At 45.7% G+C, this 17,641-nt stretch overlaps 2 protein-coding genes across 3 annotated transcripts in view; one reads left to right on the top strand and one right to left on the bottom strand.

Moving 5' to 3' along the window:
• The window catches only part of XPO7 (exportin 7), a 58,154-nt gene extending 52,881 nt beyond the window's left edge, over positions 1 to 5,273 (bottom strand). For both annotated transcript variants that reach the window (XM_060786991.2, XM_060786992.2), the window contains exon 1: positions 5,151 to 5,273. In XM_060786991.2, the coding sequence (XP_060642974.2) occupies positions 5,151 to 5,168 (18 nt within the window). In that variant the 5' untranslated portion in view covers positions 5,169 to 5,273. The remainder of the gene's footprint in view (positions 1 to 5,150) is intronic.
• A 5,157-nt stretch (positions 5,274 to 10,430) lies between these two features.
• Positions 10,431 to 17,231, top strand: DOK2 (docking protein 2). Its single transcript, XM_060787365.2, has 5 exons — positions 10,431 to 10,574; positions 12,175 to 12,474; positions 12,807 to 12,915; positions 14,579 to 14,757; positions 16,118 to 17,231. Exons 1-5 carry the CDS (start codon positions 10,509 to 10,511, stop codon positions 16,976 to 16,978), a joined length of 1,515 nt encoding a protein of 504 aa, XP_060643348.2. The 5' UTR covers positions 10,431 to 10,508; the 3' UTR covers positions 16,979 to 17,231.
• The last annotated feature ends 410 nt before the right edge of the window (positions 17,232 to 17,641 follow it).

Below are 17,641 nucleotides of genomic sequence, written 5' to 3'. Positions count from 1 at the left end.
TGTAGCCCATTCCTCCTAAAGCCACCAGTGGATCCAGCAGGCAGCTTCTTGAGCAGAGCCTCCTTCCTTCGTCTAGCCACTTGACATTGCTACCCACTACTTATGTAACAGAGGGAGGGGAGGAGAGATGGGGTGTATCTGCGCATGGGAACAATTCTTATACTTGAAAAATAAAGCAGTATTTGATAATTAACAAGAGGAGGAAGATGGAGGAACATTGTCCCAGACTACAACAATAACAAAACTTTATATACTACTCATCTCTCCAAGTGCATTCACTTGGAGACCGAGGAAGAAATGAGGGTCTATGTGCAGGAGAAAGACAATACTCTCGCGTCTGATGTAAGAAGCATTATTTGACAATTAACAAGAAGGTGGAGCGAAGAAGAGCACTGCCAGAGACCTCAAAGTCCACTCTCATTATTAATATGGGAGGCAGAGGAAGAAGGCGGTGTATCTGCAAAGTGGAGTGGGGGGGGGGGGGGGCAGCACGATGTTACACCTTGAACAAGAAGCATTATTTAGTAATTCACAAGAAGATAGAGTTGGAGAGCACTACTTCAGACCTCAAAGTCTACTTTTACTATTAATGTAAAAGACAGAGGAAGAAGCGGGTTGTGTCTGCACAAAGCTTTACGCTTGTTAAAGGAAGGGTTGTTTGACAATTGACAAAAGTGGAAAGAGCACGGCCACAGAGGACCAAATCCATTCACTTTTACACTGGAGAAAGCAAGCCTTATTTTGACAACAAGCGATCACTGAGGGTGCACCTACACTGTGGAATTAATGTGGTTTAACATCACTTAACTGCCCTAGCTCCATGCTATAGAACCCTGGAATTTGAAGTTTGCTGAGGCAACAAGCACTCTTTGTCAGCAAAGGCTCAAGATGACTTCTTCTTCTATCACAACCCTAACTGCACTAGGCCCTGGCAGTTAAGAGTAGTGTCAAATTGCATTTAATTCTATAGTGTAGATCAGATCTGGGCCGACTTGGACCATGCCTCGTGTAGATGCATCCAAAGAAGGGTAAATATCTCACCAAACTGCAACTCCAAGGCATTGAGCCTTGGCTGTTAAAAGTGGGGTTAAACTACACTCATTCCAAAGGGAAGGTGCTCCCCTGGACTTGTGTAAGGAAGCATTGTTTCAGATCTTGGATTGTCATATTCACTCTGTTCCTGGACGGTTTGGTGATTGCACAGTGACAGAGAGGAAGGTGGTTAAAAGGCTAACTTTATATTCTGAGATATAGGGCTGTGTGGAAGGGCCCTCAGATAACCTAGGACCCTTCCACACAGCCCTCTATCTCAGAATATCAAGACAGGATATCCCACAGTATCTGCTTTGAACTGGGGCCCTTCCACACACCCCTATATCACAGAATATCAAGGAAGAAAATCCCACAATATCTGCTTTGAACTAGGTCAGCCGAATCCACGCTGCCATATATCCCAATTCAAAGCAGATAATGTGGGATTTTATTCAGCTATGTGGAAGGGGCCTCAGTTCAAAGCAGATATTGTGGGATTTTCTGCCTCGATATTCTGGGTTATAGGGCTGTGTAAAAGGGCCCCGAGAGAGATTTTATCCTAGAGCTGTGGCTACGTTGACCTGCATGGCCTGGCATTGAGGGCTGTGCGGTGGTTGTGGGAGTGTGGAGGAATGGGTGTGTTGTTTTTGTGACGTGTGCTGGGGAAGGCATTTACTTCTATGGTATCTGTAGTTTAGTGAGGAAACAAACACTCTTTGTCAGTGAAGGCTCAAGACTCATGAAACCTCTTAATTTATAGGAGAGCCACATTTTATATTTTTTTACTTATATTTTATACAGATTTTAACTGCTGAATGCGTTAGTGGAAGCTGCCCTGAGTCCCATGAAGGAGAGAGGGCAGGTTAAAAATAAAAATATTATTATTGTTATTACTCCCACAATTCCTAACATCTGGTAGGCTGTTAGGAATTGTGGGATTTGGAGTCCAAAATCCCTGGAGGGAGGGCCCTAATTGGCACAGGCCTAGTGTAGATCATAATAATAAAAAACGTTATTTATATCCCGCCCTATCTCCGTGAGGGGACTCAGGGCGGCTTACAACAGATATCAGCAAACATTAAATGCTATGAGAAGCTGAACATAAAACTGTTTCTCTTCCTGAAGGAAGCATAGAATTAAAGGTACATTCTGGCTTCATCCAACAACCATGGGATCAAAGGTAATTGGAAAACAGTAGTAGTAGTAATAACAGTAGCAGCAGTAGTATCCAGCTTTATCTTTCTAAAAATGAGACACAAAGGGGCTAACTAAAAGCAATACTCCTTGCCTGCTCATAAATCAGGTAGTGATGCCACAGGTTGCTTCCCTCTTCCTCAAATGCACCCAAGGAAGGTTAAATATCTCACCAACTTTCAGCACTGTCATAACACTGAGCCTTGACAGTTAAAGTGGGGTCAAACTACACTTATTCCAAAGGGAAGACGCTCTTTTACACTTAGGAAAGGAAGCACTGTGAGTTTTCCAGGCTGTATGGCCATGTTCCAGAAGGATTCTTTCCTGATGTTTCGCCCAAATCTATGGCAGGCATACTCAGAGGTTGTGAGCTCTGTTGGAAACTAGGCAAGTGGGATATCTATCTATCTGTCTGTCTGTGGAATGTCCAGATAGATAGATAGACAGCATTGAATAGCCTTGCAGCTGCAAAGTCAATAGTGAGAGGATCTGAAAAGAGGTCTTTTGGAAACGAAGCAAGCAGACTGTACATATACCTGTGGAATGATGTCCAGGGTGGGAAAAATTTGCCACCTTGATTACCATTTTATGGCCTGCAGTTTTAAGGTCTGGCTTGTTGCTGCCTGGGGAAATCCTTTGCTGGGATGTTAGCTGGCCCTCATTGATTCTTGTCTGGAATTCTCCTGCTTTTTGAGCCTTACTCTTTATTTACTATTCTTATTTTAGCATTTTTCTTAATATTGGTAGCCAGATTTTGTTCACTTTCATGGTTTTCTCCTTTCTGTGGAAATTGTGCACTGTTTTGACAAGAAACAGGAAACACTGTTTTGACAAGAAGAGGCCATGGAGTCCCCTTGTAAACACGGGAGATGGGTGCGTTTAGGATTCTTCCACACAGCCATATAACCCAGAATATTGAGGTAGAAAGTCCCACAATATTTGCTTTGAATTGGGTTATCCGAGCCCACGCTGGCATATATTCCAGTTCGAAGCAGAAAATGTGGGGTTTTATTTAGCTGTGTGGTAGTAGCCTGGGTTATATGGCTGTGTGGAAGAGCCCTGTATCTACATTGCCATACAATCCAGTTCCAAGCCGATACTGTGGGATACACTTTACTACTGATTTACTACTGGTTTAGGAGTGACTGCGTTCCGCTCATCTCTCTTTGAAAACCCTATATCAGTTATATCCTACCTTGTTCATGCCCAGTGTTTATTTTTTAATTTTAAACTTTTACATTTGGCCCAGCCATAGGTTTTTAAATCTTTTTTTTGTTACTGTTTATTGGTTATTGTTTATATGTGATTTATTTTAAATGTATTGTATTTACTGATTTTGTTTATTGATGTACTGTTGGACATGGCGTCAATTATGCTGCTCCGAGTCCCTTGGAGAGATGGTGGCTGGGTATAAATAAAGGTTTATTATTACTAGCGGTCCCCTGCCACGCGTTGCTGTGGCCCAGCCTGATGATCTAATGAGAAAGTGTTGGTTTCTAATATATGTCATGTCTTTATGCTTGTGGATCAACTGTATTTCTTGCTGTTTCTTTGCCAGTGTTGATGTGGAGATTGTCTGGTTTGCCTACTCTGGAACATGCAACATATCATTGTTCTTCTTTCAAATCTTTGATACTGCATCTGTCATATACATGTGTGTGTGTATGTGAATGGCTGGATGGCTCTTTGTCAGGAGGGCTTTGATTAGGTTTTCTTGTCTTGTTGAAGGGAGTTGGACTGGATGGCCTGAAGGCAGCATTTCTCAACCTGGGAAGTCAAGACCTGAGGGGGGGGGGGTCACAAGGGGGGTGTCAGAAGGGTCACCAAAGACCACCAGAAAACATGGACATGAGAGTTCTGTGTGGGATGTTTGCCCCAATTCTGTCATTAGTGGGATTCAGAATGCTCCTTGATTGTAGGTGAACTATAAATCCCAGTAACTACAACTCCCAAATGTCAAGATCTATTTCCCCCAAACTCCATCTGTGTTTATATTTGGGCTATATTGAGTATTTATGCCAAGTTTGGTCCAGATCCTTCACTGTTTGAGCCCACAGTGCTCTCTAGATGTAGGTGAACTACAGCTCCAAAACTCTAGTTCAGTGGTTCTCAACCTGGGGTCCCCAGATGTTTTTGGCCTTCAACTCCCAGAAGTCCTAACAGGTGGTAAACTGGCTGGGATTTCTGAGAGTTGTAGGCCAAAACATCTGGGGACCCACAGGTTGAGAACCACTGCTTTAGTTCAATGCCCACCAAACGCTTCTAGTGTTTTCTGTTGGTCAGAAGAGTCCTGTGTGCCAAGTTTGGTTCAATTCCATCGTTGGTGGAGTTCATAAGCTCTTTAATTTAGGTGAACTATAAATCCCAGCAACTACAACTCTCAAATGACAAAATCATAATGTTTTGAGTGATGGTCACTCCTTGTGTTGTGAGATGTTTTGCTGCCAAATTTGGTGTGATTTCATTCATTGGTTCTTTTGTTTTTAAGGTACTCATTACGCACAGAGCATTTACATATATATAGATTATTATATATATTATTTTCTGCCTTGTTATTCTGGGTTATATGGCTGTGGGTTATATATTCTGGGTTCTATGTCCCCAAGAGGGAGTTTTAGCAATTTGTTACACAACCAGGTTCAAAAGCAATGCCTCCTGAAACACGTGAAGTAGCAGAGCGGGACCTCCACGGGCCCCAAGGCCTGGGGAATTTCCTGCCGCTTCGGCCCGAGCTCCAGGACAGCCAGGCGCCCCTTTACCTCGGCCTGGCGCTCTTCCTAGAGGCGGCAGGCCCAGTCCTCCAGGCCGCCTTTCCTGGGCGAGGCCTCCCCGCCAGCGCCGGGCTCCGGCCTGGGCCTTCCCCGCGAGGCGGCCCCTTTCCCGCCTCTCCCGCTTCGCCTCGCCCGCCTCCCTCGCCGCCTCACCTGCACATGATCCGCCATTTTGCTCCATTCATGTTCTGCTCTCGCTCGCTCGCTCTCGCCGCCGTTGCGGCCTGCCCCCAAGCCGAGGCTGCCGCGCCTGCGCAGTGGCGCCCGCCTCCCCACGCAATTGGCGTAAGCGGCGCTGATAGGGCGAGGGAGGAAGGCCGGCGCCGCCGCATGGGCTTTTAGTGAATGGCGGAGGGAGAGGCCGGCGCTCGGAGGTGACGTCACACACGTGCGCGCTCGTGGGCGCCCGAGGAGGGAGGGAGAGGAGCGGGGCTTTGTTTACATGGTTCTTAAAGGGGACGCGCCACGGTTTCGTGCGAGAAAGGGGTGGGAGGAGGTCTCTCCAGTTGGACCTCCTTTGGAAAGGGCTGGAGCTTTTAAGGCCCTCCCTGGGACTGTTGAGCCAGGAGCAAACCCTTTCTACGCTGCCATATAATTCACATTATCTGCTTAGAACTGGATTATATGAGGCCCCTTCGAAGGGTCCTTCCACGCAGCAATATAACCAAGAATGTCAAGGCAGATAATCCACAACATCTGCTTTGAACTGGGTTATCTGAGTCCACACTGCCATATAATCCACATTATCTGTTTTGAACTGGATTATATGAGGCCCCTTCGAAGGGCCCTTCCACACAGCAATAAAACCCAGAATGTCAAGGCAGATAATCCACAACATCTGCTTTGAACTGGGTTATCTGAGTCCACACTGCCATATAATCCACATTATCTGTTTTGAACTGGGTTATCTGAGTCCACACTGCCATATAATCCACATTATCTGCTTTGAACTGGATTATATGAGGCCCCTTCGAAGGGCCCTTCCACACAGCAATATAACCAAGAATGTCAAGGCAGATAATCCACAACACCTGCTTTGAACTGGGTTATCTGAGTCCACACTGCCATATAATCCACATTATCTGTTTTGAACTGGATTATATGAGGCCCCTTTGAAGGGCCCTGCCATGCAGCAATATAACCAAGAATGTCAAGGCAGATAATCCACAACATCTGCTTTGAACTGGGTTATCTGAGTCCACACTGCCATATAATCCACATTATCTGCTTTGAACTGGATTATATGAGGCCCCTTCGAAGGGCCCTTCCACGCAGCAATATAACCAAGAATGTCAAGGCAGATAATCCACAACATCTGCTTTGAACTGGGTTATCTGAGTCCACACTGCCATATAATCCACATTATCTGCTTTGAACTGGATTATATGAGGCCCCTTCGAAGGGCCCTTCCACGCAGCAATATAACCAAGAATGTCAAGTCAGATAATCCACAACATCTGTTTTGAACTGGGTTATCTGAGTCCACACTGCCATATAATCCACATTATCTGTTTTGAACTGGGTTATCTGAGTCTACACTGCCATATAATCCACATTATCTGCTTTGAACTGGATTATATGAGGCCCCTTCGAAGGGCCCTTCCACGCAGCAATAAAACCCAGAATGTCAAGGCAGATAATCCACAACATCTGCTTTGAACTGGGTTATCTGAGTCCACACTGCCATATAATCCACTTCAGTGCGCATTATATATATATATATATATATATATATATATAGGTTTCTTCTACCCCGCCCTTCTCACCCCGAGGGGACTCAGAGCGGCTTACAAAGGCACAATTCGATGCCAGCATCACATAACAGTAGTAAAATAAAATAACATCAATTAAACAGTTAAAACAGTTGAACAGTTAAACAACAATTCCTGCATTACAATCCTAAAACCAATAAAACAATACAATCCCAATTACTCCTCATAGACGGTCAGCATTCGCTATCTCATAGTCCAATTTCCAATTCCACATTGTCAGTCCTGTCAGTCCTAGTCGTTTGATTGTCCTTATCTAGTTGTCAGATTGCCCAAAGGCCTGGCCCCACAACCACGTCTTTACTTTCCTCCTGAAGGAGAGGAGGGATGTTGACGCCCTAATTTCTCCCAGGAGTGAGTTCCACAGGTGAGAGGCCACCACCGAGAAGGCCCTGCTCCTCAAAGAGGATGTGGATTTTTATTGCAGTTTAGGCCCCCCTGTGTGGAAGGGGCCTAAACTGCAATAAAAATCCACATCCCCTTTGAACTGGATTATATGAGGCCCCTTCCACTGTCATATAAAATCTACATTATCTGCTCTGAACTGGATTATATGAGGGTCCTTCCACACAGCCATTTAACCCAGAATGTCAAGGCAGCTAATCCACAACATCTGCTTTGAACTGGGTGATCTGAGTCCACACTGCCCTATAATCCACTTCAGTGCGAATTTTATATAGCTGAATTTTATAAGGGGCCTAAACTGCAATAAAAATCCACATCCTCTTTGAACTGGATTATATGAGGCTCCTTCGAAGGGCCCTTCCATGCAGCAATATAACCCAGAATATCAAGGCTGATAATCCACAACATCTGCTTTGAACTGAGTCCACACTGCCATATAATCCATTTCAGTGCTGATTTTATATAACTGTGTGGAAAGGGCCTAAACTGCAATAAAAATCCACATCCTCTTTGAACTGGATTATATGAGGCCCCTTCGAAGGGCCCTTCCACTATCATATAAAATCCACATTATCTGCTCTGAGCTGGATTATATGAGGGTCCTTCCATACAGCCATTTAACCCAGAATGTCAAGGCAGATAATCCATAATATCTATTTTGAGCTGGATTATCTGAGTCCACACTGCCATATAATCCAGTTCAATGTGGATTTTATACAGCTGTGTGGAAGGGGATCTTCCACACAGCTCTCTCTCTCTCTCTCTCTCTCTCTATATATATATATATATCTGTCCTGTCAGCAGTGACTTGAGAAACTGCAAGTTGCTTCTGGTGTAAGAGAATTGGCTGTCTGCAATGACGTTGCCCAGGGGACGCCTAGATGATTTGATGTTTTTATCATCCTTGTGGGAGGCTTTTCTCATGTCCCCGCATGAGGAGCTGGAGTTGATAGAGGGAGCTCATCCGCCACTCCCCGGATTCGAACCTGCAACCTGTCGGTCTTCAGTCCTGCCGGCACAAGGGTTTAACCCACAGCCATATGAAAACCATGTTATTTGCTTTGAACTGGATTAGATGAAACCCCTTCCACATTGCCATGTAAAACTGACATTATCTGCTTTGAACTGAATTATCTGCTATAATCTGGTTTGTATGGCAGCGAGGAAGGGACCTCAGTTGCACTCAGATTTCTGGGGATGGGGTGTGGGGGGATTCTGCACAATGCAGTATCCACTTTTATTCTATTTCACCAAAAACTACAAAAAAATCCAGAGATACTTGGATTTGGCATGACATTGTTAATTGTAAGATGAAGTTTTTTCCTCATATTTATGGAGTTTTTATTTCAATTGGCATATTCTGAGAACTTTAATGCAAAAACATAACTTTCTCAGACTCCTTATTAGATCATCTAACCACTGTCCTGGATCATTTTATCATTGCATAACATACTTCATCAAGAAAAGCAAGCATTCCTTCAAAGTCAATAAAACCAGAGTAAAATATATAGAAGTTGTTTTAAAATGCAGGTGAATGATAGAATAAATTGTTTAAATTCCTTTAAAAACAAAAGACAGAAATCCAGATGTGGGAGGAACAGACCTAATCGTTTCTGAATTTCAGGCCAGTTTGAAACAGATTGGCTCCAAATCAGTCCCAGCAGAAAATGAACCATTCTTCAGAGCACTTGAAGTCTGTGTGCATCCCTCACATGCTTACATTTTCTTCAGTGTTTTACTGCAGCATTTACCACTTCATCACATTTACTAAATTCCACTGAGTGCTACACTTAAAATGTGGAAAACGACTGTGTTCATCACATTAGGTTGGTTTCACGTGTAGGATAGAGCATTCTTTACGTATTTTAAGTGTGGGAGCCAGCATTCTTTTCAAATGGTTCAGGAGGTGGTAGAGAAGTAGATTTTTGGTAACGTTCTGGATGTTTGGCCAGTTCTGTAATGTGATGGCATTCATTGCTCTCAGGTTTAAAATGAAATGTTTCCCCAATTTGTGGGAGGGGTAAATTGTGGAGCCAAAAGTTCCCTTGTTAGGGAAAGTTCTGCCAATTGTTTTTGCTTACCGAGTTTTTACTTTGCCAGAAGAATTTCTTTTTTTAAAATAGCCTGTGAAGTCTTGGGAATCATAGTTTTCCAAGATCCATACCTGTCTCTTGGTGCATTTACAATATGGAATGAATGCCCTTGCACTCCACTTTAAATGACAGAAGAGAAGGCTGAGAGGAGATATGATAGCCATGTATAAATATGTGAGAGGAAGCCACAGGGAGGAGGGAGCAAGCTTGTTTTCTGCTTCCCTGGAGACTAGGACGCGGAACAATGGCTTCAAACTACAAGAGAAGAGATTCCATCTGAACATGAGGAAGAACTTCCTGACTGTGAGAGCCATTCAACAGTGGAACTCTCTGCCCTGGAGTGTGGTGGAGGCTCCTTCTTTGGAAGCTTTTAAACAAAGGCTGGATGGCCATCTGTCAGGGGTGATTTGAATGCAATATTCCTGCTTCTTGGCAGGGGGTTGGACTGGATGGCCCATGAGTTCTCTTCCAACTCTTTGATTCTATGATTCTATTACATGGCTCCATGTGATGGCGTCCTCCTGGGAGTTACAGTTTTCCAAGGTCCCAAGGTCCATACCCTTCTCGGTGCATCTACACTGTGGAATGAATGCAGTTGGACCTTACTTTAAATGCCATGACTCCATGAGATGGTCTTGGGAATTGCAGTTTCCCAAGGTCCATGAACCTTTTCTGGGTGCATGTACACTGTGAAATGAATGCAGTTGGACCCCACTTTAAATGCTATGTCTCTGTGAGATGGAGTCCTCCTGGAAGTTATTGTTTCCTGAGGTCTATACCATTCTTTTGGTGCATTTACACTATGGAATGAATGCTCTTGGACCTCAATTTAAATGCCATTGCTCAGTGTGATTGAGTCCTCCTGGGAGTTGCGGTTTCCTGAGGTCCATCCCTTCTCTGGGTGCATCTACACTATTGAATGAATGCAGTTGGTGCCCATACCATAGCTCCATACTATATAGTCCTGGGATATATAGTTTCCAAAGATCCACACCTTTCTCTGTGGAACTTTATGCTTGTGTTTCTGCAGGGACCAGTTTATGCTGTTTTTGTCCTTTTGGGTGAGGTTACAACCACAGGAAGCTGACTTAGCATGCTTTCTTGAAAGGGTAGAAAAGTGAGCGAGAGATGTTTTTGAGCACCATTGAGCACACAATTGGCAAAAGCAAAGAGCGGGAGAGAAAACTCCTGAGAAGAACTGGAGAAAGAGGCTCTGGACAAGTGGACCTCTTGCCTTGTGCTCAATGATGGAAGAAGCCGTGGTGAAGAAGGGCTTCCTCTACATGTACCAGCAGCAGACCTTTGGGAAGGTAAGGCCCAAAGTTGAGGGTTAAGGCTTTTGTTGGGAGTTTCTTAAAGAGATGATGCATTGGGCTCCATCATCCTTTGCTAAGATAGTCACAAAGTTGTGTTGGCTCAAATTCCATGCCTCATGCTGGAATTCATTTTCTTGTAATTGGAATCCATTGGTGATGTTCTAGGGTTCATCTACACAGTAGAATTAATGCAATGGACACCATTTTGATTGCATGGCTCAAGTTTATGGTATCCTAGAAGCCACTCCTACTTGCCACTTTTTGACAGAGAAAGCTAGAAAAACTTGCAAAACCACAACTCCCAGGATTCCATGTTGTCCTCATTGTCTGAGTATGATGGCCTTCTAAATGTAGTGTCTTGGTATTGGATACGTAGGTGACGGTGGAGCCCTATTCTTGATCTGTATGTTCTTCCATATTGAAGGCATCGGTTTCCAGGTGGAAGGCTGTCCCAGTCAGGGTTGGCTTGATGTGCCTTCTGTGGTGGTATGAAAATCATGTATAATTTACGTTTTACCTGTCCGCACACTGTCTTGCCAGAGAAAGAAAAATATGCCACGCAGATGAAGAACAAGAATTTTACTCTTTGTAATGCAGAGCAATATATATACAATCGTGTGAACAGTTGCATTGACTCACACAATGTCATTTGAGAGAGATTCAAATGGCATTTAGGTGTCCATGTAGGAGATCTTTCAGCAGCTCATGAAGCAAGAATTGAAACTGTCTCCTTGCTAGATCCTGCACAGCTGAAGCCTAAAATGTAACTGTTGCCAAAATTCCCAGGCTCAGCTAGTATTTTGGGCATAGCCCACCCAATTGGCTTTGTGCTCTGCATTTTAAGTTAACACACTGATCAACTGATTTTTTACATGCCCCAATACCTTCTTTCTCTTAGCACATTTCTCCCTTTCACCCTCCATTCATGCCTCTTCAAATTCCACAGCACTGCTGGTCACAGCTGACCTCCAGTTAGAGCATTCAAGGGCCAGGGCTTCCCACTTCCCAATGTCTATGCCACGGTTTTTGAGGTTAGCTTTAAGCCCATCTTTAAATCTCTTTTTCTGCCCACCAACATTCCATTTTCCATTCTTGAGTTGGAAGTATAGTAACTGCTTTGGGGGACAGTAATTGGGCATTCAGACAACATGCCAGTCCAGCGGAGTTGATGGCATAAGAGCATCACTTCAATGCTAGTGGTCTTTGCGCCTTCCAGCACGCTGACATTTGTCTGCCTGTCTTCTCGAGAGATTTGCAGTATTTTTCGTAGGCAATGATGATGGAATCGTTCCAGGAGTTGAGTGACATCTGTAGACAGTTCACATTTCACAGATGTATAGCAGGGTTCGGAGGACAATAGCTTTATATTCCATAGCTCTGAGTCATGGTAAAGTGATGTCAAACTGCATTCATTTTACAGTGTAGATGTATTGCGAGTCTTCGGAGTAATAGAAAACAAGCTCACGCCTCTTCAGATATTTAAAGATAACTTGCATGCCATGTCTTCAGTCTCCTCTCCTCCAGTCTGTGAGATGCTGTGTGAACCAAGGGGCATTTCCATGTAGAAACTTGGTTGACTTTTTTGTCTCCCCAGAAATGGCGGAAGTTCTGGGGCGTCTTGTACCGGGGGAGCAGCTGTGCCTCGTCCCGCCTGGAGCTCCTCGGATGCACGCTGCCTCCATCTGCAGGGAAAACCAAGAAGAAGGAGACCAGTAGCCGGCGCCTGATCCACCTGAGAGACTGTGTCTATGTGGCCGAGACAACCAAAGATGACGGCTGCCTTAAGGAGACCACCCCCTTCCTCCTGGAGACCACTGAGAAGTGCTATCTTCTGGCAGCTGAGAGCACCGAGGCAGCAGCCTGGATCCTGGCACTATGTGAACATGCCTTTAAGGTAAGGTGGCAGCTAAGGGGTCGCTTGGCCCACAGAGAATGGAGGGGTGCAAAAAGGAGAAGGGGCATTCTCTCATAGCCTGGAACCACTGAAGACTGACCTCCAAGTAAAAGTGGGTGAAGCTTTGAAAACAGCAAATGAGATTCACAAGCCACTCAAGTCTACCTGTCCAACCCAGAAGGGCTGCTATTCTCTTATGGGCAGTTCCTCAAAGGTAGCCTCTAAAGAGGTGTTGACAATACAGAGAATGCAGCTGGGCTCTCAGGTCAACTAGCCAGGCCCTGGGCAGCTGTCGACTAATAGGAGACCTTCTTCTTCCCCTTGGTTTCCAGAGGAATAGCGAGTTGGAGAAGGACGGACTGGAAGGCAAGCCTCCCTCTTCCCCTTCCCCTTCTTCCCTTTCCATGGTGGAGAATCCTCTGTACAGCCCAACCTGCAAAGGTAGGAGAGGAGGGGCACCAGCGATTGGGGGTTGGAGGGGAGGGTCATAGAGAGGGAAGGGATGTGGGCCATCTCTCTTCAATATCAGGGGTCACGTATTTGATGTCCTGGACCATTGAGCCTCCACCCCAGTGTTCCAAGACAAGGTGCCACCATTTTGGTCAGTTGCTGAGGTCAAAGACCTGACCGATGAGAGACCTCCAAAAACACCCTGGCATCACCATCCATGGCATCCTTACTGGAGTCCTTCCACCTGGAATGGGGTCTCCATCTTTCCCTACTGCTGTCCCTTTTACCAGCCATTGTTGTCTTTCCCATGGGTATCTCATGATATGTAGGAAGTATTATTCTTGTTATTGTTGTGTGCCTTTGAGTAATTTCAAAATCTCTCCCCTCCCTGCCCCTCTCAAAAGTGTGGTTGCAAAGGCCAGGCGTGAGGTGCTGGCCCTCTTTCCTGCCTGAGCCAAGCAATGCTCTTTGGCCAAAGCAGCCCAGAGACCCATCTTTTGCAGCCGACTTCACTTGACCGCTTCCTGCCTTGTGGCTTTACAAGACGAAGCCTCCTCCTGCAGATAAGTGGTGGCCTCTGCGCCTCATGCTCAGCCAGTGCTTATCACCCCTTACCCTTCTTCCGCTCCTTTTTTGCTTGCACCCACCTCCCCTGGCCCCCTTTGATCCAGCCCCACAACTTGGTAAGCAAGGTTCTGGAGCGGGTGGTGGCTTCTCGGCTCCAGGGGTTCTTGGATGACACTGATTATCTTAATCCGTCACAGCCTGGTTTTAGGTCTTGTCATGGAACTGAGATATTGGTCACCTTGGTGGATGACCTCCATAGAGGACTAGATAGCAGGAGTGTATCTTTGTTAGTTCTCTTGGACATCTCAGCAGCTTTTGATACCATGGTATCCTTCTGAGTTGGCTCTCTGGAATAGGTTTTGGGGGCACCTTCCTGGAGGATCGTACCCAGATGGTGATGCTGGAGGATACCTGCTCAGAACCCTGGCCATTGACCTGTGGGGTCCCCCAAAGTTCCACCCCCCCCATGCTTTTTAATATCTCCATGGAACTGCTCAGCAAAGTCATCCAGAGTTTTAGAGTTGGGTGCCATTTCTACGCAGATGACACACAACTCTTCTACTCTTTTCCACCTAATTCCAGGAAGCTCCTCGCATCCTAAACCAGTGCCTGGCAGCTGTGACAGATTGGATGAGGGTCAACAAGATGAGGCTGAATCCAGACAAGACAGAGGTCCTCCTGGTCAGAAAAGAGGCAGGACCGGAAGCGGAAGCTTCCTCCCCCCTTCCCTCTGTGATTTCCATGCTCCTCTTCCGCATCCGGACACTTCCTGCTGGGTCACTCTATCCCCGAGGAATTGTCTTTCCTTAATCCTTTGAGTCTCTGTTGGTAGTATTCTAGGTGTCTAGCGCCACGTTGGGTGGCTAACAGGAGACTCCCTATTATCCGACATTTTCATTTATCCGACATTCTGCTGGCCCGTTTATGTCTGATAAGTGAGACTCCTACTGTATTATTAAGCAAAGCCTGACCCCAGGAGGAGTGTCCCCTCCTTTTTGGAGACCCTGTACAGACACCAGGAAGAGACTTGGACATACCTGTGTGCCAGAATGTGCAGAGATTTCCCTCCCAATCTGTTTCCCAACAGGAGAGAGGAAGACCTTTCCCGTGACAGTCAGGGCTACGCCAGCCTCTGAAAGCATTCAGCTGTGGGGCAGGTTCCTTCTCTCTGCTCAAGCAGAGGCCCTGGACCTGTGTGGCATCCAGGGGGGAAACGTCCTCCAAACCTGGCCTTACAGGTTCCTGCGCAGATTTGGCCATGATAAGGTATGACTTGGGGAGGGGTGTGGGCAGCTGGGTGTGTTGGCCCTGGAGGTCTCTGCAGAAGTCAAGGGAGATGCCACTGTCTAAAGGGATTCATCCCTGCTTTGACCTTTGGTGCTTTCCAGCTGGCTCTGAGGACACTTGGCAGGTGGCTCCCAATAGGCCTGCTCCATCTCCGTATCACTAGTCTCTCCTTCCCCAAACTGGTATTCCTTCTTTCTATCTTGCTTCCAGTGTCATCAGCTGAGCCCTTCCGGCACCAGCCGCTGCTCTGAGATCAAAGTGAAGACACGGGCCAGGAAGGCGGTTCCATCTTGTCTCCTGAACTGTGCTTATAATATAATATAAACCGCTTTGAGTCCCCCCAAGGGTGAGAAAGGCGGTATATAAATACTGTAAAATAAAAATATAATATAAAATAATATAATGTATATATAGATAATATTATATTACAATGTAATGTAAAATACTACTACTAAAATATAATTGTATATTTTATATTAAATGTAATATTACTAATAATATTACAGTATAATGTTCTAGTACAATGTAATATATAATATTAATATTGTGCTATGATAATAATATAATATATTGTCTTTACTTTTTACTTGTAAACCGCTCTGAGTCCCCTTCGGGGTGAGAAGGGTGGCATATAAATGTCGTAAATAAATAAATAATAAATAATCTCCAATACTGTTTCTGCCTCCTCCCCCCATTACCTGCTTGTGGTTCTGCTCACCTGTCTGCCCAGGTGAGACCGCATCATAAGAGGGAGACTGCAGGACATGCGCAGGGACCGTGCAGACCTAGAACTGTTCCCTCTTCCGTCTTGCTAAACCAGCTTTGTTTGTGCAGAAATGAGAGAAATTGGGGTACCTTCTATGGAAAGGTAACGGCCCTCCATGCAGTCATGCCAGCCTCATGACCCTGGAGGTGTCTACGGACAACACCGGCTCTTTGGCTTGGAAATGGAGATGACCACCAACCCCCAGAGGTGGACACGACTTGACTTAATGTCAGGGGAAACATTTAGCTTTTCTAGGATACCTGCATTTTTCAGAATGCATTCCTATCTACCTATGTGCTTCTTCCAGTGTTGCAGACATGTGAAAGGGAGGAGGCAGGCCTGAGAGACAACATGCATCTGCATGTACATTTGTGTACATAGAAGTGCACACGTGTGATATTTTGTTCAGTATCCTAGCCCTGGGGAGGCCTAACAATGTCTCCAATGCTGTTCTCTCCATGACCCTGCCCACCGTTGCTGGAATTTCCCCAAAGAAACTCAATATGTTTTGCAGCGTCCGACTGGGCTCCTGTCACTGTGCATGACTCCACGTCCCCCTGTTTCTCTTTCCAGACCATCTTCTCCTTTGAGGCTGGACGGAGGTGCTCTTCTGGTGAGGGAAACTTTGAGTTTGTCACTCCACAGGGCAAGGAGATTGTCCAGCTCATTGAAGGTGCCATCGAAAAGCAAAAGAGTTCCATGTTGAATGACCCAACTTGGGAGGCCTCTGCTGGGCCCCCCAGAAGCGTCACCCTTCCTTCCAGGGCCTTCAACCAGCCCAGTTCTGATGGAGGAAACAGGAAGACTGGAGTCGTAGCACAGGACAAAGGGGCACCACTGACCTCTCAAGTCACTGGCATCGGCATGATCCGTACCTTGGAGTCCATCTTGAAAGGGAAGCCAGGAAAGGGCAGCCCGGTCTCACCTGTTGGCGGTTGTCTTCTGCCCACCTGCTCCAAAAAGGTCCCACCCAGACCTGGTTCATGCTCCAAGCAGGATCCCCAGAGTGGATCAAGTGCATTGGAAGGGCCAGAAAAGATGACAGCAGATGACTCAGAGGAGCCTTTTGATGCCACTTGTAAGCCACCGGGAAACAGTAGCGCCAGTCGGACCCTGCAGGCACCCAAGCCCTCTCTTTTGCTTGGCAGGATGGAAAGGCTAGGTTTGGCTCCTGCCAGCCTTGCATCAGTTCAGGTATACGACGACCCAGAGGTCCCACCCCCCGTGGTTTACGACGAGCCCCAGGAGATCACAGGAGAGGCCTGGAAGCTGCGGGCCACCGCTGAGGATCCCGTGGGCCACGAATACCCCTATAGTCCGGGCCTGGATGACTATGCCGTGCCCAGGTTGCCCGGGCAAGGCATGCAAGGGATTGCCCAAGCGGCGTGTGAGCACAGACTCCTGTGGTTCAAGGCTGGAAAGAACACAATGTGAGGAAGGAGGAGGTGTCATGAATAACTTTTCAATCACTTTAAAAATAGGTTCTTTTTGTCGCAATTTGAGAGGGTAGATCAAAACTTTTACAGAACTTTTACACTTTTACATAAAGAATGACATTAGACATACAGACATATGGATTCTATGCAACTATATCGGATCCACAATTATATGGTTAACAAACAAACAAAGGAGAATTACATTTTCAATAACCATTCATATACATGTACATGCATCCATCACCATGCATCGAAATATTACCATATCCTTTTCTCCTTCCTTGGAGAAGCACCTGCTTAGCCAGACTCTGCTTTCCTGCAGCCTGACAACACATAGTTCCAAAACCCTGACTCCCTGAACAAAATCCAAGATTCCAAAAGCGCTCCATATGTACACTATCTCTCACCTTCCCATGGAGCAGAGCATAGCAGGTGGAACAGACTCCTGCGTTCTGCCACACTTGATAATTATTAGATTGAGTCTTTTATAGGAATATTCTCCTGATGTAGTCCCAAAGTTGTAAATTAATGATACTATGTCTTTCATCCTGGATTATGTTGACTCCAACTCAGTTTCCTGGCCAGATGTTGACTCTTCTTGATTGGTGTTAGCCTTGTGTTGACTTCCTTCTTTATACTGTAAACATTTCTGTTATCACTG

Source organism: Anolis sagrei, chromosome 7 (assembly GCF_037176765.1).
Source record: "Anolis sagrei isolate rAnoSag1 chromosome 7, rAnoSag1.mat, whole genome shotgun sequence".
Classification (NCBI taxonomy): domain Eukaryota; kingdom Metazoa; phylum Chordata; class Lepidosauria; order Squamata; family Dactyloidae; genus Anolis; species Anolis sagrei.
This window is presented reverse-complemented; position numbering and strand designations above follow the sequence as displayed.